The following is a 26,985-nucleotide window of genomic DNA, read 5'->3' as shown; positions in this document are numbered from 1 at the left end:
AATTAATCAAAGTCTATTACTCTAAGCAGTAAGAATTAAACACAGATGTGTAAAATTTTGCTAGAATATCTTCAGATTTCCTCACAATATGTAGATTAAAGTTAAACAAGAAACCAATTTCCTTCCTTCCTCTCTACTTCCCTCTTTCCTCTCTCTTTCTCTTTCTTTCATCACTACTAAGCCTAGATCTTAAGGCCTCAGAGCTGTCCTTTAATTTTTTCAATCAAGGCTGACACTCTAGTGCTTGAGCCATAGTTCCACTTCTGGCTCTTTAGTGGTTGATTGGAGATAAGAGTCTCATGGACTTTCCTTCTTACTTCAAATTGTGCGCATCTGATCTCAGCCTCCTGAGTAGGTAGGATGACAGGCTTGAGCCACTGATACCCAGCAAGAAGCTGAATTTTTATTGGAAAGACTAAATCATTGCAGCAATTGTTAAGACTGAAATCTGCTTTATAATTAACTAGAGTGCTTTGTTACATGAAGTGCCATACAAAAATCTTCTCATTAGACATATGACAGTAATTCAATAAAACCAACCCAGATTTATTTTTTGGTTCATTTCTGGGTCACACTTTGCTTAAAGAGCCAATTTTGCAGAGGGAACAGATGCAGCTGGACCCCCAGCATCTATCTCTACACCTAACAGAAAGACATAAGCTTCTGGATACTGTTATTTTAATTTCCTTGTCTCTTAAGAAAGTTAAAGAGGAAAAACAGGATGTAAATGTCAACTTGTAGCAGCAAGGATTGTGCCAACAGTCTTTACTTGAAGTTGAAACAGCACTATCATTTATGCAAATTTTCATGATCCTATTAACCAGATTATTGCTTCTGAACTGAACTTCTCTTCCCATTCTGGTCCAAACATGTTAGAATTCCAAATTCCAGCCAGTTTACACTCTTTCAGGGAAACAGGATAAAGATTCTCCAGAGCCACCTGAAATTCCTGGAACTCTTATCCATAAATTTTGCCTTTTTTGTTTTGTTAATTTTTGTATTAAAAAGAAAGCCTTTTTTCTTCTTGGACCTCCAGTCTACTCCTTTATTTTAATTATCACTATTGGTTCTCAACACAAAGCCTCACATTCACATCAAGATTCTGAGTATCTAAGGTTGTACTTGTTGGCTGCAACTAAATTCATCAAACATTATATGACTCATTCCTTTCCTTGACTCTGGTTATATGTACAATTATTTGCACTGTTCAGTGCTCAGTATGTGGTAGGGACACACAACACAAAAAATTAACCAACAAATATATTCCGTATTACTAGATTTCCATAGACCAGGAATAGAAGCTTCCAAAGACAAGACCGATGCACTGCTCCAAGCCATTCCTCTCATTTATTCTATGTCTTGGGAGCTCTGTGCAGGTTGAAAATCTGAAGGTATTTTCAGGAAAAAAGAGATTTAGTATATAACTGGGCTGGAAAAAAACCTTTCCCTTCTTTCCTATCTTGATGAACAATTTGCCAAAAATAAAAACAAAAAAACCCTAACACACCAAAGACAACCATAGTATAACCACAAATGAAAAAGAAAGAAGAATCAACCTGAAGAACAGAACAACTATGAAAACAACATCTTACCCCTCAAAAATGTTGCATTTGTCCACACACTCTCTTCCACGGCTGACATTCTGGCAGGAAACACAATCTCTGGCCTCTGGGCCCCAGCACCCATCCAAGGAGCATAAAAGATGACAGACACGGCCTGTGGCCTCTGAGAAGTCACATCAAGTCAAAGTTATAGAATAGGGAGAAGAGCACCATTGGCCTTAGGGACTATGTGCTCTGCCTAGATACACAAAGTACATCTGAAAGGAGCGAGACACAGAGTTTTCTCTGCCTTGTGAGATACCACTGTTGTCTGGATCAGATCACTGGTGGCATTTTGATGATGAATGCCACACCTGACTGAATCAATAGGGAATTTTGTGGTCACTTGCCGTGTGTACCATATGCAGACCTTCATATACAGAATTTGTAAAGATTCCCTGAAAAGCACTATTATGGATGAGGAATCCAAAGCATAAAGTGATTAAGTGACAGGTTCCCAAACCCCAGGAGAGTGAGACCAGCTTCAAAAATGGAGTTTTGGCTCCAAAAATCAGAGGATAAAATGTTAGTGTGAATTGTCTCCCAGTTCTTCTGTGGTATGTGTGTGTGTGTGTGTGTGTGTGTGTGTGTGTGTAAACACAGTCATCAGAAACTACATTGTAGGTGGCAACCTATAAGTAAAAATGTGATATAATTTTAATGCTAAACTTCTTCAAATTATAAATGGACCGCACAAATTTATCCTATGAAATTAGAATAATCTGAAAAGAATTCTGGTGAGTTTCACATGATAACTTCACAATTAGGAATATACAGATTTTAGTTTGCTTAAGGAGTAAAAAAGATAAATGTTTGGGAATGGTCCCTTTCATAGTCTACCTAAAAATAAAGGACCTCCACAAACTCTGTACGTGATCAAAAAGGAAAACGCCTACTTACTGCAGTCTTTTTCACCTCTGTTGTTTGTGATTTTGATTTTCTGACCCGAAGTCCCAAGTAGTTTTTTCCAGTTTATTGTATATGCATAACACAAATTTCGGTTTCCTGCAATTATTACATCTCCATCGCTTATCTCCTTGAGGGAGCGCAATCCCAAGGACGTTATGTTCAGGCCGACAACCGCAAGAGAAAACTGACCACTGAATTGAGTAGAAGGAAAACAGCAATGTAAACAGTGATGAAAATGACATGTCACCAAAAACTTTATTTTACTTTTCTGGATCACTCAGATTTACACTACACACTACATTCCAATGATTGTAAATAATACCATATAAGATATGTATTATGACTTTTAGAACAGCAATTGATTTCTGAAGCTCCTGCAAGGAAAACCCAGGTTTGGTTCATTTAGAAAGGCAGAATGAATCAATGCCTTCATGTCATTAATCTGTTTTATTTATTACTTCTTTTCTGGGACTGGAGATTGAACTCAGGGCCTTGTTCTTGTTATACAATTGGTCTACTCCTTGAGTCACACTGACAGTCCTTACAGCTTTCATTTTTTTTTTTCAGATAGAGTCTTGAGCTAATTGTCCCACTGACCTTGAGAGAAGCTGGGACCAGAGGTGTACACCACCAGTGTCGCTGTAGCTCACGTGGTAGAGCGCTAGCCTTCAGCTGAAGAGCTGAGGGACAGTGCTCAGGCCCAGAGTTCAAGGCCCATGACCGACAAAAAAAAAAAAGAAGAGGTGTACACTACCATTTCCAGCCCTATTTACTACATTTTTATTGGTCTGGAATGGAGAATGAGTTCTGGTTATCTGAGCACCCGAATGCATTTAAAGATTATATGTTTTTTTCTGCCCATCCTTCTACTCATTCATCTCTCTAGTCATGTATTTAATGAATGAATATTTGTGGTACCATGAGCCAGAATCCTATGTAAGTTAAATACAGGGAACTTTTGGTTAGAAGATTCTTTGAATCCAGAAAGATAAATTCAGCCATCTTGAACAGCACCACAGCCAAAACATCTAAGCAGCTTTTCAGAGGGATGGCTGGAAAGGGTGGCTTTCCCTGAGCAAAGATGCCTAAGATGGGGAGAAGATCTGGACAGCAGGGCCAGTGACATTGTCTTCCTTCCCGATATGGTACCAAGGCTTTACAGCCATAGGAGCTGATCACTATATGATCTGACCACTGAAACTTACTCAGACAAAAGGAAAATAAGTTCTGAATCACAAGAAGACCTAGGCTGAGTGCTGAGAACCACCAGATGCTGCTGGACCATGAATGTGCTGGTGAATAGGGCTGGGAGATTGGGTAAAGCCAGAGCACAGAAAAACTTGGTGATTTTTGTATCTGGTTGGAGGGGAGCAACAGGATAGAGGGGTGAAGTGGGACTTGAGTTGCTGTTTGCAACTGATAAGAAACCACAGGAATGCGATTTGTATTTGCAGGAAGCTCATTTGACATTAGAATGATGAATGAGTCAGTTAGCACAGAATTGAACAAAGAAGCTGAGGATTAAGGTGTTTAATGACAGACGTGTAAAGTCTAATTCATGTGTTCCTTCTTTGACTTTTACTCTTCTGCTTTCCACCCCTTTTCTCTTCATTCTTTTCTCTCCCTATAACCCGGTTCCAGAACAGTGATGCGCCCTCTGCAGGAGACCTGCAATTACCACTGCTGGGGTTTCTTTGTCCCTCCCCACCCATCATACACCCAGGGAAGTCCAGGTAACAGGAAGTGGGCTGGGGGTCTTTCTTACAGGAAAGGCCTATAGTTTTTGGGGCATCACAGTTTGGATCTAAAGGTTACCACACAGCAACGAGCCTGGCATGACTAGACTTCTAACCAAGGATGTGGGGGAACTCAGGCTATTTCTGCAATTCTCCTCCAAGTCACATTTCCAAGTAAAAAAAACCAGACAATACTCTAACAGGTTCCAGTTGAAGTCAACTTACTGTTGCTTTGTCCTGCCACGTATAATTTCTAGGTTCTCAAAAGCATGGAGGTCAGTCCTGTTTTCCGGCCAAGCCTGAATGAGCAAAAACCCTAGAAAGGCAGAAGAGGGAAGACTCAAACACCTAAGTCTTGACAATTCTTTTATTTCTAGGAGACATGAGTCCAGGATTCTCCTGAGACTATCATATGGGCAGGAAGTGTGAAAATGTGACTGAATTGGATTTTTAAAAGTTCTCCTCTGAGGATGTAGGCACCTGTGAACATGCAAGTCAAGGCAGACGTTTGAAACAACATCTTTCCTCTGCTATGGAACTGTGTGCTTTCCACAGTGCTCAAGTTCCACTCAGAAACGGCCTACCCTCAATAGGCTCCTGCTGTGATTAGAGCTGCCAATTATCAAGGTGTTATCACATACAAAGTGTTTTAAATGTTTTTGTTATCGAACTCAAAACCCCAAGTCAACCTTGTTCTTCAACTCAACTTGAATTATTTCCTTTTCCAGAGAAGAAAAAATGTAGAACTCGGGTAATAGTCTTGGTCCCAATGCCTGACAGTAGGCAAATGGAAGACTGAAGTTTAGTTTCTGATTCTTAAAAACCCCCACAGTCCCTCATCTTGTTCCTCTTTGCTCTCTCTACCCATTGAAGTTCCTGGGCTATCAGCACTGCTGGTTTGAGTTGGGGGAGTCTACACCAAGTTGTGAATGGCCCCAGCTTTGGTTGGCTTAGTTGTATCCTTGCACATGGGGAAAAGTGCACTTTTAAAAAGTTATCAAAGAGCTTAATATTTATTGATGGAAACTGTATTTGTATGTGTGTGTGTGTGCGCGCGTGCTACTTTCTGCTTTTTTTAGGAGTTAATTAGAGATAAGGGTCTCATGGGCTTTCCTGCCCAAGCTGGCATTGAACCGCAGTCCTCATATCTCAAGCCTCATGCGTAGTTAGGATTACAGGCATGATCTGCCAGTTCCTGGACAGAAGCTGTAGTGTGTGCGTGTGTGTGTGTGTGTGTGTGTGTGTGTGTGTGTGTGTGTGTGTGTGTGTGTGATGGAGCTTGTACTCAGGGCCTAGGCTGCTCAAGGTTTGTGCTCTACCACTTTGAGCCACAGCTCCACTTCTGGCTTTTAGGGGGTTAATTAGCGATGAGTCTCATGGTCTTCTCAGCCTGGAGTGGCTTTGAACTTTGATCCTTAGATCTCAGCTTTCTGAGTTGCTAACATTACAGGTGTGAGCCACTAGCACTTGACCAGAAGTTGTATTTTTATGCCCAGGGAAAAGAAAATGTCTACAAAATTTTAATTTCCTACTTATGCTACTGGATGTCTAGTACAAACCTGTTATTTCCTTCACAGTTTTTAGAATATCCAGTTCCTTTGGGTCTAGAGGAGGAGTATGGGTGAAGTTGTCACTGAAACAAATAGCAAAAGGATTGTTAATTGACAGTCTGTATTAGTTTAAAAAACAAATGAAACAACACCAAGCTTCATTCACCATTCTCTGCACATGTAATTCAGCCGTCACTTACCCTCGAAAGGCTACAGGCAGGATATGAAGGTCTCCACTGATGGCAGTGCAGTTTTTGAAGTGTTTGATATTTGTAGCATTTATAGAGAGTGTGTCTTTAAATTCACCAATTCCTATTCCATTACAAACTGTTAAGAGAGACATTTATTCCATTTGTAGTTGTTGAATTAAGAATACAAGAGTTCCACAGGCAGATGGGAGCAGAAAGGGAATTCTTGTTGCATGAACCCCTGCCCAATGACCTAGGTACCAAGACTTTGGCATTATTAGGGCAAAAGTGGGTGCTAGTCTTGTCACAGCTCTCAGTGGTTCAAATTCTCTTCATTGGATCCCACTGGGGCTAAGTCTGACTACTCCTAATTATGTTTGTTCTTCTTCCTTTTGCTGTCCAGGGCGGTCCCTGTGCTGCAAGCATGCCTCTGCTCCTGCTCTAACCACAGAGATCCCCCAAGCTAAACCTTCTCTGCTTTTTTGTATTCCTAAAACCAGTCTTTGTACTAAATCCTGTGTGTGTATGCACACGCGTGCTGCTTCTGGGGCTTGAACTCAGGGCCTGGCACTGTGCCCAAGTTTTTTTGCCCAAGGCTAGTGCTCTACCACTTGAGCCACAGCTTCACTTCTGGCTTTCTGGAGGTAGTTCATTGGAGATAAGGGTCCCTCTTCTGCCCCACTGCCTGATTTTGAACCTTGATCCCCAGATCTCAGCTGTTGGGTAGCCAGAATTACTGGTGTGAGCTGCAGGTGCCTGTTTATCTTGTATTTTAAAGAAACAATAAGCATGGTTTTTTCCATCTAGAAGAGTAAGATGTGTTCACTTAGAGGTAGGCATAGAGCCCAACTTTGGGGTGACTGAAGAAAGCCTGTGAATTCCCTACCTTTGCGACAGGGCCCTTCACACTTTTTACACTTGCGAACGCCATCTTCTTCTACTTCATAGTTATCAGGACCGCAGGCCCGGACACATGAGCCATGATCTGTCACCACATAGTTCCCTAAGGAGGAGACAATGAAAGGAAGGTGATAAAGGTGGTGGCAGGTGCTCTTGGCCTCTCCCAAATATCCTCCTGTCTTGCTTTATGGGGACTGATGAAAAGGGTTCTTGATCCTTCCATTGACTTTATTTTGAAGATAAAGAATGAAAGGTTATGCATAGAAAAGAAGTGAGTTGAAGAGCTCTTAAGATGACAACCTGGATAAATACAGATGGTTCACCCCAGGCAGGGAATAGATGTAGGAGGGAAGAAATCAATATTACTTATGTCCCCAAGCTTAAAGTACCTCCTTGAAGTCCAGTTTCCTCTGTAGGCTCTGTCTTCAGGTTATGGAGTGTTCATTAAACATGAGAGAACCTAAACAAAGCCCACTCTTCTACCTAAGTGGCTACATTTGAAGGTTCATTTCACTCTACTGCTGATGCCCAGCTCTGCCCCTCCCTGGTTGTGTGTGGTGTGACAAAGTGTCCCTGTGCTGAGTGTTGACGAGACCAGCTGTGTCTGTATCCTGGACAGGTACCTCGGTCTCTGCCTTGGCCTCCTTCTCTCCCTCTTAAGTTAGCTCACTTGAGTTAATATTTGTGTTTAGATTATGTTTGAGAAACCCTTTTTGTTTCTATTTTGAGTTCCCCAATCTCTCTCAAATATTATGGGACATCGGTATAATTGTGTTTCTGTGAATGTGTGCTTTTGTCATTTTAGGCTATGAGTGGTTCCCTATGACTTTTAGAGCTCTATTATGTTTTCTCACAAAGCTTTTTCTGCATCATAATTGTGACCAGTTTATCTTGGTTTGCCATTTACCTTGGGTGATGAGATTTGTGTACTTTTTAATTCTCTACAAAATTAAAAAAAATTTCATCCATGCAAATCCAAGAAGAAAAATGTTTCCCCTCATAGTTGTTCTCTTACAAATTTTTGTTTCCCTTCTAAAAGTAAAATGTTTCCTTAACTTTTAAAATGATCATTCTTATTATCTTTAAGTAGTAATGCAAAGGGGTTTCCATTCAACAAGTCAGGTTATGAGTACAGCCCATCTTGATCAATGTCACCCAAGACTTGTGTGTATGGCTATTTAAGAACTCAAGCATGGGCTGGGAAGGTGTCTCAGTGGTAGAGCGCTTGCCTTGCATGCATGAGGCCCTGGGTTCGATTCCTCAGCACCACATAAGCAGAAAAAGCCAGAAGTGATGCTGTGGCTCAAGTGGTACAGTGCTAGTCTTGAGCTGAAGAGCAGAGGGGCAGTGTCCAGGCCCACAGTTCAGGCCCCACAACTGACACACACAAAAAAAGAACTCAAGCAACACCAAAATAAACCCAAACAAGACAAAAACAAAGCTACAATACTCTGAAAAGGCACAACTTTCACGAGAAGTTTTACCAATTGAGAAAGTAGATCTGTTAACCTCTCTGAGTTAGATCTGTTAACAAGACTCAAACAGTGAGAGGCTGTCTGTAGCTGTATGTCAATCAGCCAACTAGACACTCTGGGATACAACTGCTGGCTCTCTGTTTTGGGTGTGGAAGCCAGAGAGAGGAATCTTTCCTGTTATGCAGCTGGGCCACTAGTGACACTAAAAACCAACTTTCAAAATCATTCATTGGACAGGTGATACTGTCCCATGAATAGAGAATAGGCAGCTTCTGTCTATTCTGGGTCTATGAATTGGCCTTCTTTACACACCTAGATAGGCATAGACACCTGCTTTACAACAGTTAATCATGGACTAAGACTGACCATGCTGGGGGACTCTAGGACTACTCAGTAGAGCACAAAAGAGGGCACAGACCAGCCAAAGAATTTCCCATATGAGAACTCACGAGGACATTTCTTCACACAAGTGGCACCAAAGCTGTACTTCCCTTCGGGGTTGACATCCATCTGGTAGGTGGTGGGGTTGTAGAGCATGAGTGGTGGGCAGGTATCCTTGCATGTGGCCTCATCTCGGAACTTGTGGCAGACCTGTCACAGGAGAGACAACTCCTGGTCAAGTTGAGTAAAGGACACTAATGCCCATATGAATGAAGCCCAGCATTGTTTTGATTTCAGGTTAGAAATCTCAGCAGCTCAGAATGGAATTCTCAGTTTCAGTATAGTCAGAAAGGCTTTGCTCTGGAAGTGTTTGTTCTTAAACATACTGTCCCAGTTGTTACGATGTATGGTTTACAGTTTGAGAAAACATATCCCTATGTTACAGAGGGTGAAGGAGTTCACACACTGTGGTGGTAACTGTGGAATGGTGTTATATTTAAACTTAATTTATACTGGGTTTCCCTTATAAGGAACACTTGTCAATATATTTCAGAACTGATTGCCAAAGTACAACAAATCTTGACAACGGAAAAGGCCATGCCAAATATATCGTGGCTCTTCCTAGGAAGTTTGGAGCTGTTGTTTATGAGAATCGGTCAGATCAACCAAGTCAAAATCCCTGGGGTCTGTATCCAGCCCTTAGAATTGAAGAATCTTCCCTTCTTTCAATCTATAGAATGTTCTAGAATCCAGCTTAGGTGGACCTCCTTTTTTGGAGCCAGAGAGTATCTTACCACACTTTTGCTGACCTCAGGAATCCATCTATCAGCCCTGATCTCTCCAGGGCTTCCAAGATGCTCCTGACATGCAACTATCATGTGATATTTACCTCCATGGAGGCACCAGGCTTCTATTAGAAAGTCTGTACTTCTAGAGACAAGAAGGAAGGTCTGAAGATGCGTTAGGGAAGGGTTGAGGGAGAGCAAGGTGAAGATTAAGGTAATAAAGTTGTTCTAAGTAGAGCAGAAGGATCAGCATCAGGAGACCCAGATAAGCCCTCAAAAACATGTCACAGCAGTGATTGGGTGTCTTAAAGGGATCTTACAGCAAGGATTCTCTAGGTCTGTAACAGAACTAAGTGAAAAGTACAGTGTAATGCTGTTACTATTGCAACAATAACACATACTTAATATTAGTGCTTATTATGTGCCAGGTCTGGTGATGAATATGCCATTCAGACCATTTAACAAGGGAGGAAATGAGAGGTCAGACCATTTGTTTGAGGTCCCAGAGTAAGTGGTAGAGGCAATCACTGTGTCACCAAGAAAGGGCAATGTCTGCCCCTCCTGATGTCAATAGATGAATGTGTACCACAGAAGGCCCCCTGTGTTGGTTGGCAGATAGGTAGCTGCACAGCAGCAGTGAAATAGAAATTTCCATTGAAATCTGGGTCTTACCAGACAGTCGCTCTCCCTGGGCCCAGTGCAACCAGCAGCACACTGGTTGTGGCAGCAGTCACTAGGGGACTTTCCACGACAGCGCCGTGAACACTGCTGGGCACAGATGATTTTGGTGACTGAAAAAGAAGAAAGGTTGCTAGTGAGCTGAATCACCAGGTGGATGGAAGATCATTTTCTAGGGACACAGAACACTTGAAAATAGCAGAAGAAAAGAGGGGAGAAAGGATGGGGTTTAGTGATCTCATGGCTTAAATTCCCTGATAGCACCATGCAGCCAAATCCATCAAATCATGCCTTTCCTCATGGTATCCCTTTTTGCATATATTATTTATTTATTTATTCATGGTTTGTTTGTACCAGTCCTGAGGCTTGAACTCAAGATTTGGATACTATCCCTTAGCTTTTTTACTCAAGGCTAGCACTCTATCACTTGAGTCAAAGGTTCGGCCTGCTTCACCCTCTCCCGCACCGGTACTTTGAACTGTGATCCTCAGATCTCAGCCTCCTTAGTAGCTAGGATTACAGATGTGAGCCATGGCACCTGGCTCATATTTATTTTTAATCACTTAGAAATACTAGATTAGATCAATTTCCAAACTTCTAGATCTTAATAATTAGACATTAGTGATTGATATTTTGGCAATACAGAGTGCACATATTCAAAAACATACTTGACAGGCAGAACTATTAAAAGGCATTCAATAGTTATATCACAATTAAACATAAGGAGAATTTGTCAGTCTTACTGCTGATATATCCACATGTTTCTTGGTCTTTGATCATATAAGCCAGCAACCATGATCAGGTAAATTAAAGTCTCTCTCCCAAAGAAGGTTAGTAATAGTAGTAGTAGTAATAATAATAATAATAATAAAAGCTTCTGAAGAAACACTGGAAAAACATCCATGTAGGCAGATGCTCAGACAAGGGAAGGGCAGAAGGGAAGACAAGAAGAGTGGTGACAAAAGCCAGCATAGGTAAGCCTCTTATGCTTTTTCTTTATTCTTTTTTTTTTTTTTTGGTTGTGGGGCTTGAACTCTGGGCTTGGACACTGTTCCTGTGCTCTTCAGCTCAAGGCGAGCGCTCTACCACTTGAGCCACAGTGCCACTTCTGGTTTTCTAGTGGTTTATTGGAGAGAAGAGTCTCACGGACTTTCCTGTCCGGGCTGGCTTTGAGCACTGATCTTCAGATCTCAGCCTCCTGAGTAGCTAAGATTACAAGTGTGAGCCACCGGCACCTGGCAAGGCTTTTATTCTTGGGGGAAGATGCTACACATATTGTCCAGAAGGAATGATTGGGGTACAGGTGGCTGCCTTCCACTTGTTGGTGACAGACTGACATGCCCTAAGTGTCCACATTGGATCAACCAGATGAGGAGAGAATCACAAGACTACCATTCATGACTGTCAGGTGGTGCTGTATTCAGGAAAGCATTGCAAATTATCAGGGAGGAATATCTATCCACCTGCATGGTGGTAGAAAAGAGGTCACAGTGGCCTGACCTCTGTGCACAGGGGGAGGTCTTCAAGCAGAGATTTTCCACTGACTTACGTTTCTGGCAATTTTCTTCTCCTGCACCCCAACAGCTTCCATTGGGACAACTTGGATCACATTTGTGGCCTGGAATATAAATCTAGATGTTAAAATCCTATCTCAGTAGGTGTGAACAAAGGGTAAGAAACTATACCTTTCCTAAGATTTTTGACTACTGTTGTAGTTACGAGGAAAAGCTTAAATTCTCTCTCTCTCTCCTTCCTTCCTTCCTTCTTTCCCTTCCTTCCTTCTTTCTTTCCCTCTCTCCCTCCCTTCTTTTTCTTCCTTCTGTTTCTTATTTTCTTTCATGCCAGTACTGATAATTTAACTCATGTTATCTCTTGGCTTTTTCATTTATGGTTGACTACTTGAACCACACTTTTAGTTAAATTTCTTATTCTCAGTTGGGTCGCAGGGTGATGAAGTAGATTTCCATAAAAGCCATGTACTGCTTTTGTTTACACTTCATCTGTAGAAACTGAGTTAGCCAGTAGTTTTTTTTAACTAGTCAAAGATACATAAATGAGAATTTAAATGAACTTAAAGGGCTGTGAGTTGCAATCTGTCTAGGCTTGGAGAATGTTCTGACAACTTACACTATAGTGTTGAGGTATCTAAGATTAGATACCTCTAGTATGCACCTATTACCTCCTATGTCCAGTTCTGAATGAGTGATAGAATAGTTACACTGGGGTATCTTAACTACTCAGGAGGCTGAGGATTGAAGTTCAAAGCCAGCACAGGCAGAAAAATCCCTGAGACGCATCTCTGACTAGCAAAAAACCAGAAGTGGAGATGTAGCTCATCTGGAAGGTAGAATGCTAGCCTTGAGCACAAAAGTTCATGGACAGCACCTAAGCTCTGAGTTCAAGCCATAGGACTGGCTCACAGAAAAAGAGAAGGACTTAAAGTTCAAGCCCCAGTACCACTCTCCTATCCCCAATGAAATGCCATCCCACCCCCATTAAATAAATACATAAAATATTGAAAGATTAACTTTTGACTTTAACCTCTGTCTTACCCAAAAGCTCTCTTGGTGACCAGACCTTTTATTTTTATTTTAGTTTAATTAATGTGACCTAAGGGTAAATTCTCTCTTCCCTGCCTTAATGTGTATATCCACACCTATTGCTGGAGCTGTACACTTACAGCTGCTCAAGTGGCTCTGCAAGTCCATTGACATGTTTTTCAGAAACTCATAGCTGACGATGTCCCGCCATTGGATGGTCTCCACATTGCAGAGTTCTGGGTTGTTGCTGAATCGCACAGCACCAAGCAGGATTTCTGCACAAACAGAGAACAATAGTAAGCAAACTTTCTACCTCCTTTAAATTCCAGGGAAGTCTGTATACATTTCCTTGCATTTCAGGCTGTGTTAGAAAGACGTTAGTGTACAAACAAAGTCTCATGTTCAGCCCTATAGAAGATTTGCTGAGGCAGATGAAAACACAGTTTAAGATGGTATCGTGGCAGAGTCAGGCTTTCTCCTGAGCTGGGCTCTGAATTATGATTAGGAATTTAGAAATGTGGGAGAGAGGAAGAGCATAGAATGAATGGCAAGTATATGGTGGGTTGTGGCAGACTCACTAGGCTGGCATGGTTGGGTAATGGAAAGGGGACAGGCAGAACCCATAACAACTGTAGGCCCAGAGTTCCAGGACAAAGTAGACAACCTTCCCGTAGCTGGGTGGTGAAAATAATCTGCTCCTAAATGCCTCTGGAAGAGTTTCATTGGAGGAAAGAGTATGGATCTGATCTGGGACCAGATCAATCCGTATGTATAAGGAACAGACAAAGACAGTGAAATGCATAGAGATAATTGTTTCAAAACCCTACCTCCCCTCCCCCTCGCCCAGAGATAAATAAAGTCAAGTCTGTATAAAAGGAGAGTGTTGCATCCATGATAATAAACAAAAACATTTATGAGTTGGGCACAGTGGTTCACTCCTGTAATTCTAGCTACATGGGAGGCTAAGATTAGGATTATAGTGGTTTGAGGATAGCTCAGGTAGAACTTTTATGAAATCTTCTTCTGAACCAATAGCTGGCCATGGTACTATGTGCTTGACAAATCAGATATATAGGAGGCTCAGAGTGGGAGCAATATAATTTCAGATCATCCTGAGCAAAAGAAGCTTATGAGATCATATCTCAATGGAAGAAGCTGGCCATGGGGGTGTGTGACAGTCATCCTAGTAGTATAAGGAAGTGTGAACAAAAAGGATGATGACCCAGGCATATACTTGAGCAAAAAGACCTTATCTCAAAACAACCAGTGCAAAAAAAGGCTGGAGGTATGACTCAGAGGTAGAGTGTCTAGCAAACACAAAGCTCTGAATTCAAAACCCCAGTACTGCAAAGAGGGAAAAAAAAGAGATAATTTATATGTCTAAGGCATTTGACAGCTGTTTTAGAATCTGCAGAGACAAATTTAACCTACTAGCTCCTCTTTTAGAACTTCTCCAGCAAGGTAGATATGTCACACAGTTTAATAGCCTTGAGACCATAGTCATAAGGTTGTCACTAGAGCAGTGGAATGTAAAACCATTGTTTGTGAATCCACACAATGGTCCAGTGATGATCATTTAAGTATGGGAGAAAAACCCTTCGTACATTAAATGTCGTTCAGTATCCCATAGGCAGAAAGTGGATGAGTCAGGCACCCAGAGGGTGCCAACATGGATAATAAGGAAGGACTCTCCCAGGAAAGCTGCTGAAAGGAATGAGATCTCCCATGACATGTTTAGGTATGTATTTATGGCAGAAAGAACTGGGAGTACTGAAGACTTCCTAAAGACAGAAGGTACAGAGTAGGAACAGGTGGACAGTTTTCTCACTGGATAGGACAGAACAAATAGATTGCAGAAGAAGACCAAACTCTTGAGAGCTAGTGTGGGTGTCAGAGGTAACAGCAGGATGATCAAGAGAACAGACTCATGGGGGCCAGTTACAAGTAGTCAGGTCTGGAAACACAGGATAGGAACATCAAGACTGCAGTAACAATGAGGACAAGAGATAGAAGAAACAGGTAAGGTTCTTCCGGAGCCATCAGCCATTCTGAGAAGAAGCGGAGACAGCAAAGTGAAATGGCCATCAGGAATCACCTCCAAGGAGACAGTGGATTTTAATTGGACTTTCAATATTTAATGAGTACTCACTTTGTGGCAGACACTACATTAGTAGTATATGGTACTACTTTAAAGTATTTGCATCTATAGAATCTTAACTCTTGTTTCAAAATAAAATTTAGGAAGTTGAGCTGTAGTTCAAATAATAAGAGTGCAAGCCTTGAGGTTAAACAGCTAACAGCCCAGGCCCTGAGTTCAAGTCCAAGTACTGGCACTAAAAGAATAATAATGGGTCTGAGGAGTAGTATAGTAGTAAGTCTATACTCAGCATGTGTGAAGCCCTGGGTTCAATCCCAGAACCGTGCCTCCCCCAGATATAAACAACCGAGACCTCTGCAACAGCTTCATGCTTCACTTGTACTTCATTAAATATTCTCAAAGCTGCAGATATGTCATGCACAGTTGGAAACAAGGATACTGAGTCACAGAGAGGCAAAAAATATGTTCCAGAGTTGCCTGGTTGGCAACAGAGTGATTGAGTGATGGGACAGTCTGGTTCTAGGAGGCAGACTCACAATCTGCTGCTGCCTGATGCCGTGACGCGTGTAAAACAAGATGGAGGAAGGCAAACGGAAGGAATGTAACAGGCCATTTCACAAAGTGTGGGTAAAATACAGATAAGTACTACTGTAGACACGGAAACTGTGTGGTGGGCACTCTGAGCAGTTAAAAGTGGTGTGTACGAATTCTTAAGGCAGCTAATTAATAGGGAGAGAAACTAGGGAGCTAGGGGCGTGAGCACCCGTTCTGTTCTTGGCTTTGGATGCAGAACCCAGACTCCATCTGTCCTTCATCCCTTTTTTTCCACCTCATCCTTTTCTTGATCAGAACCAGGCCTCCTCAGGAGAACTGTGGGAAAGGCCAAGAACAGCAGAGTCTGGGAAAATATTGGGGGCCCATTTCTGTCTCTCTCTTCACGACCATAGGGTTTTTGTGAGTGCTACCTTATTATCAATTCTTCATTTATAAAAAGACAGAATGTAACATTTGCTTTGAAGGAAGGTTGTGGCATTTTGCAAAGTTACCAAATTTAACCTTCAACATGGTAAAGGCCTGTTATCTCCAGTATGTATGTACGTAGGTGCATACGTATGTATTTATGTATGTATGTATGTATTTGTACCAGTCCTGGGGCTTACACTCAGGGCCTGGATGCTGTTCCTGAGCTCCTTTTGCTCAAGGCTAGCATTCTGTCACTTGAACCACTGCTCTACTTCTGACTTGTTGGTGGTTAACTGGAGATGAGAGTCTCATGAACTTTTCTGTTTGGGCTGGCTTTGAACCATGATTCACAAATCTTAGCCTCTTAAATAGCTAGGGTTACAAACATAAGCCAAGGGCACCCAACTACAATTTTGTGTTTTTGTTTGTTGACTTTGTCTCTCTTCTACCATCATCTTGTTTCCTCTCATAGGAGTGTCCCAAGAATAGAGCACAAGAGAATCCAAATGTTGACAAAACTTTCTCTCCCCGTGCTTAGTTCACATGCCATACAGAAGCACCATCGTCCATACTGTTTCAAATGTGGGCAGGATTTTTAAGGCACAGTAGGTTGCCTTTCATTGGCAGTTTCTCTTCCCACATGTCCAGTAATTGTGGTCACATGTGGGCCAAATTATTGTAGTAGAAGATAATTATGAGAAAGACAACAGGCAACTACTACCACAGAGCATTTATGCCATATGCTAGTCATTGTGTAGTTATTATTATTATTTGTTATTTTGGTCCCTAACTAATGAACTAAATTATCATAAGCAGTCATGAATTGGAAAAAGTATAGCATGTATGGATTTTGGTTTGGCCTGAGGTTCAAGCATCTGCTAGTGTTTTGGAAGACAGCCCTGAAGCATATGAGAGACAAGTGTGTCCTTATACATGAGGTCAAAAGGTATAAGGCTGGCAGCTTTTTTTTTTTTGTCGGTCGTGGGGCTTGAACTCTGGGCTTGGCCGCTGTCCCCCAGCTCTTTAGCTCAAGGCAAGCGCTCTACCACTTGAGCCACAGCGCCACTTCCAGTTTTCTAGTGGTTTACTGGAGATAGGAGTCTCATGGTCTTTCCTGCCTGGGTGGCTTTGAACTGCAATCCTCAGATCTCAGCCTCCTGAGTAGCTAGGATTACAGGCATGAGCCACCGGTGCCCAGCTTGAGGCTGGCAGCTTATGCAGTCCATACACACACAAACTCTCCATTCCAGTCCAGGCCAATGGCCGTACTCATTTTCTACTTTACCTAGAATCCTTATTATTTCTTATTATCACTCTCAATTTTTCCCTCAGCCATGGAAAAACTGATACCTAACTGAAAATCTGCCGTTCTTGTGGCCTTATCAGACTTCCACCTGCTAGATCTTGCAACACAAACACTTGAGGCATGACTGATGAAAACAAGCCTTCTCAGAGGTAAAACAACCAGATGGCACTCAGCATTGTCACCCTTCCCTGACAGCCATCTCTTACCTTGTAAGTTCCTCATGGGCAGCTCCCTCAGCCCTGTTTTATTTGCCCCGTAGTTAGACAGGACTGCCAAGGCATAGGTGTTTTCATAGAGTGCATTTCCTCTGATGATCTGCAAGTTCTCCAGGGGAATCCTCTCTACCGTGTTGAGGGCAATGAGGACGTAGCCAGCAACCTCCTGGATGGTCTAGGAAGACAAAACATGATCATGTTATTTCTTTCTTGTGAAACTCAAGAGATCGTGGCTAACATGGGTTCAGAAGCTCCCAAGACACCTAATTTCAAAACAGTGTACACGAGTAGTGGACCCATGTGGAAACATGTACACAACTGTCACTGGGGAAACAAACGTGGGAGGATTTGCACCTATCTCCCCCCTTCCCATGTGCATTTGAAGCCTTATTTGGGCAGGCTGTGCAGTATTTAGCATGTTGAAACCACCCTCTAACTCAACTTGGGGTGCAACACACACAAATGAGAAAGGGAATGAGAAATCACTTTGTATCTGTCTCACATCATTTTTTAGGAAAGGGAAGAAAGGAAAAGAGGGAGGGAAAGAAGAAGGAAAGGTGGGAAAATCCAGGGGAAAAGGTCAAGCAAACTCCATGCAAGCTCAACTACCTCCCAACCAAACTCTAAAACCTTCGGAGCTGGCTTCTATCGACTCACTAGAATGTACTGGTAAATAATGAGGAATTTTGTGAAGTTTTGTAAACCTCTGATAGCTCAAAATCTACTATGGTGTGAGTATTTATAACAATATAAATACATGGTATGAAGACAGGCTTTTATATTTTTATTATGATGCTGTGTGTGTGTGTGTGTGTGTGTGTGTGTGTGTGTGTATGGTAGTACTGGGAACTGAATTCAGATCCTCAGTTTACAGTACTTAGCCTTTTTATTCAAGGCTAATGCTCTACCACTTGAGCCATTTCTGGCTTTTTTGGTGGTTAATTAGAGACAAGAGTCTCTTGTACTTGCCTATTTGGATTGGCTTGGAACCATAGTCTTCAGATCTTAGCCTTCTGAGTAGCTAGGATTATAAGTATATACCATTGGTACCTGGCTTATTAAGATTACTTGTTTAATCTGCCATGCCATGTACCCCAGCTGCAGTGCCGGTCAAGGTTAAGGTCTGGGTCTGTGATGACGGATGGATGTTTCTTCCCAATTTTCTTTTCCAGCTATAACCTGGACTGGAAATGTTAAAGTGACCTTCTCATAAAATGCTTACCTGTAGTTCCTGGGACTTATACCTGCCACAATGAAAGTAAGCACCTAAGCTAAATTCTGCCAAGGTCTTTTCTCTACAAATATTCTGTTCTATTTTATTTGAGGAGGGTAACCACATTCATTGAACTAACCTTTAAGAAGGAAAGATCATAATTCCTTTGCACGTAGGTAATTTCCAAATTCCCAAGAATCACTTCACAGTTATTGAACATCCTTTGCAGGCTCAGAAAGTGGTCTTCAAAAGTGCCTAGCTGGGTGAGTCTGTTACTTGTGCCTTGGCAAACTGAAACAAAAGGGAAAAGCGATCTTTCAGGAAATGCAGGGTAAAATCGTGAAACTACAATGAAACAATGCTGACCAGATTTGTGCGTGTTAGTCTCTTACAACATAAACTCTGTTCCAAGCACATGTAAAGCTGAGGTGATAAGACATATTTAAGTTTATATAAAATATAATCTATAATAAGAGAGAGCTCAATCCTATGATGCATAGAGTCATGTTATAGAAAAATACAGGTGCAAAACCATGTTAAAGACTGAAAAGGAAAAAATGAACATTCTAAGGCAGTACTTAAGACAGAATAGTCTTAAGAGCCACAGCAGACAAAGATAAATATCAAGGTTTTTAATGATATAGTTGTGACATAAATTCATAGCTACACAGTAAACATTTTGCTATACCAAAAGTCAGCATGTCCCATTATTATGTGTCCAAGGACATATGCTTATAGACATATGATAGGCAATATTTTTTAGCATTATTTAAAATTTTTAAATTGTTATTATAAAGGTGATGTACAGATGGGTTATAGTTACTAAGTCAGGTAAAGAGTACATTTCTTTTTGGATAATGTCACCTCTTCCCTCCCAGATTTTCCCTCCCATCCCCACCCACAAGTTGTATGGTTCATTTTCAACGTAGTGTCCAGTAAATAACATTGCATCTTTTTTTTAACCCTTTGTCTCTCCATTTCTGTGCCTCCTCTTACCCTCTCAAAGATATATATATATAAATGAACAAACAAGACAAAAGAAAATAAAAACAGCAATAAAGAAAAAAATACTCTTGTTTCCATTTCCTGGAGTTCATTTTGATCAGTATTATTTTGTATGATGTTAAGAAATAGTGTTGAACCTCAATACTACACATCTAGAAATAAACAATAAAAGTATAACTTAAAAGCCCAACTGGCCAGGTTCTGGTAGCTTACACCTGCAATCCTACTTATTCAGGAGGCTGAGATCTGAGGATCACAGTTTAAAGCCAGCCTGGGCAGGAAAGTCTGTAAGACTCTTACCTCCAATTAACCATTAGAAAACAAGAAGTGGAGCTGTAGTTTAAAGTGGTAGAGTGCAAAAAAGCTCAGAGACAGCACTCAGCCCCTAAGCTCAAGCCCCACAACTGACAAAAACCAAAACAACAACAAAGGAGCTGGGAAGGTGGTTCAGTGGTACAGCGCTTGCCTTGCATGCATGAGGCCCTGGGTTCAATTCCTCAGCATCACATGAGTATAAAAAAAAAAAGCTGGAAGTGGCCCTGTGGCTCAAGTGGTACTGTTAGCCTTGAGCTGAAGAGCTGAGGGACAGCGCCCAGGCCCAGAGTTCAGGCCCCACGACCAGACCCAAAAACAACAACAACAAAAAGCCCAATGGGTTAGAGATTAGGACTATTCCTCCAAAGAAATATATCAAAAAATAAATCAAAAGTCAAATTATAGAATAGTTAGAGATAACAAGAAGACTAAGATAACATTTTTGAGCAGCCATTCTGATACTCTACCCAGCACAGGTGTGGGTACAGTGGTTTGGGCCCCATGCAAAATGCAACTTTGCCATTCTTCATTCTTTCATGTGTCAAGATACCAAACCTACCCCAGAAACCTTTGTGACTTAAGCAGCAAAGTTGGACTGTATGTACTTGGCAGTCTGTATTTAAAAGCAAAGGAAAGGGTTATAATAAAGTGATATTTACAAACCTAGCTCTTTGAAAGTCATGTTTAGGCAAGCTTAACAAAACAAAGAAGCTTGGGACTTTTGAAGCAGGAAGCTTGTTAAAGGACTCATACTTTGAACCAAAATTATTCTAAGAGTGAAGAAATATGGCCTCTGGCTTTAGACATTCAACTCAGACTGGGCCAGGCCCTGTCTGCAAAGGTTCTACTTCAACACTCATAGTCACCAGGTGGCAGTACACAAAATCAGGAGCTCTTTCAAAAGTGAATTTGTAAGCCAGGAACAGAAGGCTCATGCCTGTAAGTCCTAGCTGCACAGAAGCTGAGATCTGAGGACTGCAGTTCAGAGTCACCCCAATCAGGAAAGTCTGTGAAGCTTTTACCTCCAATTAATCACCCCCTCCCCCCCAAAAAAGCCACAAGTAGAGCTGTGGCTCAAGTGGCTGAGCTGTGAATGAAAAAGCTAAGGGACAGTGTTCTGCCCTGCGTTCAAGCCCCAGTACCTGCACTGAATAAATAAGCAAATAAAGAAATGCATTTCTATTTTATGGTTTCCTTGTTCCCTCTCCATGGGAATTATTCTTAAAGCATCAATTGGCCCTTGCATGAGCAGAGCCCCAGTGATGAGCCCATGTTCAGATGCCACATAATCAAATCCAAGGTATTTACACAAACATCAACTGTGAAGCAATCTTCACATCCTCTTTAACTCTGTGGGGATTTCCCTCTTCTTCACTCCAATTCTCATTCAGATTCAGTGGTAGTGAAAAGGACTCTAACATGGGAATTGTGCAATTCCATAAGAAAGGGTCCTTATCTCCTGCCTGCAGAGGCAAGAGGATTCTATGAATCTTCCAACCATAACTTTGATTTGGCCCAATATCCACAGTCTTAGGAGTAAGTGAGATGCTTTGATGGCAGATACAACATGACAAAGAGGTATAACCATTCTAATGCATGTGGATAGAGCCAGACTGATGTACCAGTTCTAAGTTCATAAAGATGTCAGGGCAGATTTAGGTTCAGGGTTTTGACAATAGCATGTGATCCATCAATGAACACATCATGGAACAACAGCTGCTTTATAAGCTGACTGTTGCCTGTACCTTTCCCTCTAACTGATCAGGTGTGTTCCATGTCGCTCTAAATACTGGCCACTCTGTTCAAGTCAACCAGGTGAGCCCAGTCCACCAGAGCCTAGGTGTGGAGCATGTTTCAGAAAGGTTTCTTAAATTTACAGAGGAATGACAACAACAACAACAAACATTGCTTTTATTTTAAATGATCAAGGATATCAGCTTGTAAATTTCTTTCATATGAACCCTAAGCATTACTTTATCACTAAACTAATAAGTAAGTAAAAGTTGTCAGTACAGCAAAAGGAAATATGCCGTTAAGATTAGTTCTTATAGCTGGATGCCAGTGGTTCACATCTGTAATCCTAGCTACTTAGGAGGCTGAGATTTGAGGATCGTGGTTTGAAGCCAGCCTGGGCAAGAAGTTCATGAGATTCTTATCTCTAATTAAGCATCAAAAAATCCAAATATGGAGCCATGGCTCAAGTGGTAGAGTGCTAGTCTTGAACAAAAATGTTCAGGGACAGTGTCCAGACCCTGAATTCATGCCCCAGGACTGAAGGGATGGGGGAGATTAGTACTTATAGGAAAAAAAAGCACTTTTATGGTTAGGAGATATGGCTCAAGCTGTAGAGTACTTATTTAGAAGGTGAGTACAAGCACCCCAATTTTAAAAAATAAACAAACTTTCAGAAAGATTTAAAAAATTCTAATGAACACCTACAGTATTTATGTATGATTAGTCCTCATGGACTATCATAAAGTACACTAAGAATGAATTACTTTTATATTCAGAAAGCAAGATCATGTATTTGAGAAATAATAGCAACATTATGAATTATTGATACATATAAATTCTGTACATGATTATACTACTTTGAAAAACCTATTCTAAGGAAATGGACCAAAATACTGAGAATGTTATATGCAGGAAATTTTTCATTATTTGTTTTAACGTGGTTAAAAAAAAAAAAGCTTAAAAAATTCCTAAATGCGGGGGGGGGGGTGGCGAGGGGAGGCTGGGAAGGGATGTGAAGGGTAAACAAAGGAGGAGGCTGCAATGCTTGGTAAGAAATGTACTCATTATCTTGCCCATGTAATTGTAACCCCTCTGTACAGTATGTTCACAATAAAAAAAATTCCTAAATGCCTGGCTGCCCAAATATCTATGTGCGGGAATAAGGGTGAAGTTTGTTTAATATTTCATTCAATAAATGCAAGTCCATCCTGAAGATTTCCAGAGCTAATTACTCAAGTTTCAAAATAATCATGAATGAGTCTTTCTTTCTCTTGTACATCCAAAGGATAAAACAAAAAGCCTGTGAATAAAATCTAGGATGAAGATCAGAGCAAACTAGTTTCGGGGTAGCGGGGTGGCTCAGTAGTAGAGGTAGGTTTAGAATGCATAAGCCCATGGGTTCAAATCTTGACACCACACACACTTACAAAAATAATGGAATTGGATTAAATTTCCAAATTGAAATAGTGTACTCTTGGCTCCATCTTTATATCAACCATTTTGCCATGAGAAAATTTAAATGTGAGACTACCTACAGAACATCATTTAATAAAATAACCACACACTCGTTAGATAAGTTTAACATAAAAGAACAAAAGTGGTTTTATTTTATTTTTTCCATTTTCTTTTCTGGTACTGGGAATTGAACCCAGGAAATGATGCAAACTAGGTCCGGAGCAATATGAGCTAGGCCTTCCTCAATTAAGAATAATATTAATCTCCTGGAATTCCTTTGAAGATTGAATGAATAGAGGATGTATTTCAATTTTGTCTTGTTACAGTTAACTATCAAAAGGTGATAACAATATAATAAGCCATGCATCTAGACAGCTATTAAGGAACTTGGGTCAAGGTACACTGCTCTAAGGTATTGTATAATCTGGAGATGTTTATAACTGTTTATTATCTTTTATCTTCCTCAGGTGTTAAGACACTAAACATCCAATGTTCGTCAAATCAAGGAAAAAAAGGGAACTCATTGTACTTTAAGAATTTCATATAAACATGTATCTGATTAGATACTTAAGTTATTTATTCAAAGAGAACTTTGCTTGTATTTTGGGCCTGTTCTTTTGAAAACCTGGCAATTTAAAAGGATATCAAGCTCCATAATATCCCAGTGGTTTGCTCTAACCTGAAGACAAATGTTAATGAAATTTGTCCTTTGACTCAGGTCTTCAAAACATTTAGTATTTTATGAAGACTAAAATATACACATGAAAGTGGAAAGAACTGTACTGTTAACCTTCTTATGTGAGCATTTTTATCATATTGTATCCATCGATTCTTTAGATGCACCTAAAATAAGGTACATATCTTTGGGATCTTTACTTTGGTCTATTCCCTCACTACAGTTCAATATATAAAGTTGTTAATTTTTGAGGGATTATCTACAAACTGAGAGGATGAAGCAGGAGCATCGCATTTGATGGGCTTCATCGAACGCATGTGTTGGTCCAACCTAATCATCCTGATAGAGAAGGCCAATAGCACCTGTTTCCACTCCCCAGCTAGGCTATACCACACATACAAGTCAACCTGATCTTAACTTGTTTTCACTGCTGGATAGTTTTGACTATTTTGGAAGTTTATATGAATGGAATCAAATGGTATTGCCCTTTGTTGTTAAGCTTATTTCTCAGCATAGTATTTTTGAGATTAATCTTTATTTAGTTGTTGCACTTATTATTTTTTCATAGATTCAAGCACATGTGTCAGGGCAAGTTATCAGTACATTATCTTGGGACATACATGTGAGGCCAACTGAGGGTCTGGTGGCTCATGCCTGTCTTCCTAGCTATTCAGAAGGCTGAAATATGAGCACTGTGGGTTGAAGCCAGCCTGGGCAGAAAAGTCTATGGGGCTCTGATCTCCAATTAACCACCAAAGAGCCAAAGTGGAGCAGTAGCACAAGTAGTAGAGGACTAGCCTTAAGCAGAAAGTCAAGTTGAAAACTCAAGATCCTGAGTTCAAGGCCCAACGCCTTGAGCATAAAGCCAAGATGAAAGTTCAAGGCCCTAAGTTCAAGGTCCAGCACGCAGGCACAGATATGCACATGCACACACACATACACACACACACACACACACACACACACACACACATACACACAGATTTCTCCATCTTATCATAACTGAAAAAAAAATCTTTCCTTAAGTGTTCAGTGCCCCTGGATTTATGAGACGGGTTCTAGCTTTCTGGTGCCATTATGGGGTATACAGTTTTCCTTGCCCACAAGCCTGGGCAAATCTCTACTACTAATTAAGACACTACCTTAAAACAAGTTTTTCCAGAGTTACCTAAATCCATTCCGACACTTTTGGAAATGCCCACATAGATTTATAATTGCTTTAATTTGTTGTTTTCTCAATTATACATACAGAGCTGCCAAAGTAGCTGGGCTTTTACACATTCCTCCCCCATGGCCTCCAAATTCGTCTTTGCTTCTGTCTTGATCCCATTTTCCACAGAGTACTTTGTCCTACAGCAGAAATCACATCACAAAGCTCTTTGTTTTTAACGATTTATAGGTTTCCTGGTATAATTAGAATCAGGACAAGCTTATCCCTCTGATCTACAGACCAAATAGGTTCTGTCTTCTTTTACTTGTTCTCCTCGTGGCTCTGTAACACAGGCACACAAGCGTTTCTCTCAAACCAGGCCTGGCTTTTGCCCACTGACAGCTGTCCTATCTGCTTTGGATGGTTCTCCTTTTACTATCTCAATCTGGGCATCTTTACCTCCTTTTGGTCAGTGAGATTTTCAATTTAACAGTCATCCATTCAGAAAAGATGTGTCTGGCATCATCATTAGCTTACAGTATGCCACATTATCCCATTATCTTTCCTTCTTAGCACTTACCACTACTTAAAAGTATTACTTATATATTTATGAACCATTTTCTCTACCATATGTATGTACAAACCATCCATAGAAAACATTTTCAAAAATGAAATTGCACTATTGAACTCAGGCCTATAATCCTAGCTATTCAGGAAGCATCTGAGAGCTGAGGTTTGTAATAAAAAACCAGCCAAGGCAAGAAAGTCTGTGAGTCTTTTATGTTCAAGTACCCATCAAAAAATCCTGAAATGGCACTTTGGCTCAAGTTATAGGTACCAGCCTTGAGTGAAAAGGCTAAGGGAGAGCACTCTGGTCCTGAGTTCAAGGCCCAGTACAGGTGTGGGCATGTGTGTATGTGCATGAATGCACACTCATGTAAAATAAAGAAAATTGCATCTGTATTGACCATGTACACATTTTTCTTGTCATTAGTTCTTAAACAGTATAGTATTACAGCTATTTACATAGTAATAACATTATTTTAGTTATAGATAATGGGGAGAGTGCATAATGCATAACTATTCTATTATGAAAGGAAATTGACCACCCATAGATTCTGGTATCCATAGAAGACCTAGAGCTAATACCCCCAAGGACACTGAAGGATAAACTATACACACACATTCATGCACAGGATTGCACTGAATATGAAGTGTACACATATGACAGCATTGTGGTTTTAATTCTGGTGTGAAACTATCAAGTGACCATGTGACTAAAATCTTAGATGACTGGTGAGGGTTTCTTTGCCTTTATAATTTCTATATGTCTGAAAGAAGAGGAGGCTCAGGGTGCAGTATGCATTGAAAGAGTGAAAATCTCTACAACTTTATGACTGGTTATTATAAAATCTTTCTATCCTAGGAAGCATATTTAATTGAACATAAAAAGCCAGATAACTTTTTCCCACTATGATGTTGAGAAGTTTAAGGACATCTCAACTGGAATGGTATATATATATATATATGTATATATGTATATATACACACACACACACACATACACATACATATATATATATATATATATATGACTTAGAGATCTTTTCATATGTCATTATATCAGGATTTATCATTTTTCTGGCTTTGATAAATGTTAAAACACATATGCTTTGCAAGTGTATTAAAATGCCAATATATATGTAGGACTATAACATCAAGTCATTAACAATAGTTTTTTCTGAACTGTATTTTTAGGTGTTTTTCTTATTTTTCTTCAAGTTGGTGACAGAATTGAAAAGGACCTAAACTGAAATATTTCTAATCTATAAATTTTTAATGTTGGCTTTGAGAAATATGGGAAATTTATTCTATAAAAACATTACAAAGGCTGAGCGTGATGGTGCATATATGTAATTCTAGCTACTCAGGAGCGGAGATAGGATGTTTTCGGTCTGAAGCCAGTTTGGCAAATGCATGAGATCCTATAAAAATAAGAGAAAAAGAAAAGGCTCAAATAGTAGAATGTTTTTCTAGAAAACATGAGGTTCTGATTCAAAACCAAGCACTGAAAACAAAACAAAAACAAACACAAAACAACACCAAACCAAA

The 26,985-nt window shown here is 40.5% G+C and overlaps 1 protein-coding gene across 1 annotated transcript in view; it reads right to left on the bottom strand.

Annotated features, from left to right (window-relative positions):
- Nucleotides 1–24,901, bottom strand: part of Egfr (epidermal growth factor receptor) — a 70,455-nt gene extending 45,554 nt beyond the window's left edge. Inside the window, exons 1-13 of the mRNA XM_013035967.1 lie at nt 24,892–24,901; nt 18,678–18,829; nt 17,317–17,500; nt 12,884–13,018; nt 11,753–11,821; nt 10,198–10,316; nt 8,809–8,950; nt 6,871–6,987; nt 5,997–6,123; nt 5,806–5,879; nt 4,472–4,562; nt 2,502–2,701; nt 1,593–1,725 (exon numbers count right to left, since the gene is read on the bottom strand). Of these exons, the coding sequence (XP_012891421.1) occupies nt 1,593–1,725; nt 2,502–2,701; nt 4,472–4,562; nt 5,806–5,879; nt 5,997–6,123; nt 6,871–6,987; nt 8,809–8,950; nt 10,198–10,316; nt 11,753–11,821; nt 12,884–13,018; nt 17,317–17,500; nt 18,678–18,829; nt 24,892–24,901 (1,553 nt within the window). The remainder of the gene's footprint in view (nt 1–1,592; nt 1,726–2,501; nt 2,702–4,471; nt 4,563–5,805; nt 5,880–5,996; nt 6,124–6,870; nt 6,988–8,808; nt 8,951–10,197; nt 10,317–11,752; nt 11,822–12,883; nt 13,019–17,316; nt 17,501–18,677; nt 18,830–24,891) is intronic.
- Nucleotides 24,902–26,985: the final 2,084 nt, after the last annotated feature.

Source organism: Dipodomys ordii, unplaced genomic scaffold, assembly GCF_000151885.1.
Source record: "Dipodomys ordii isolate 6190 unplaced genomic scaffold, Dord_2.0 Scaffold234, whole genome shotgun sequence".
NCBI lineage: Eukaryota > Metazoa > Chordata > Mammalia > Rodentia > Heteromyidae > Dipodomys > Dipodomys ordii.
Note: the sequence above shows the minus strand (reverse complement) of the source record. Positions and strands in the feature narration are given on the sequence as shown.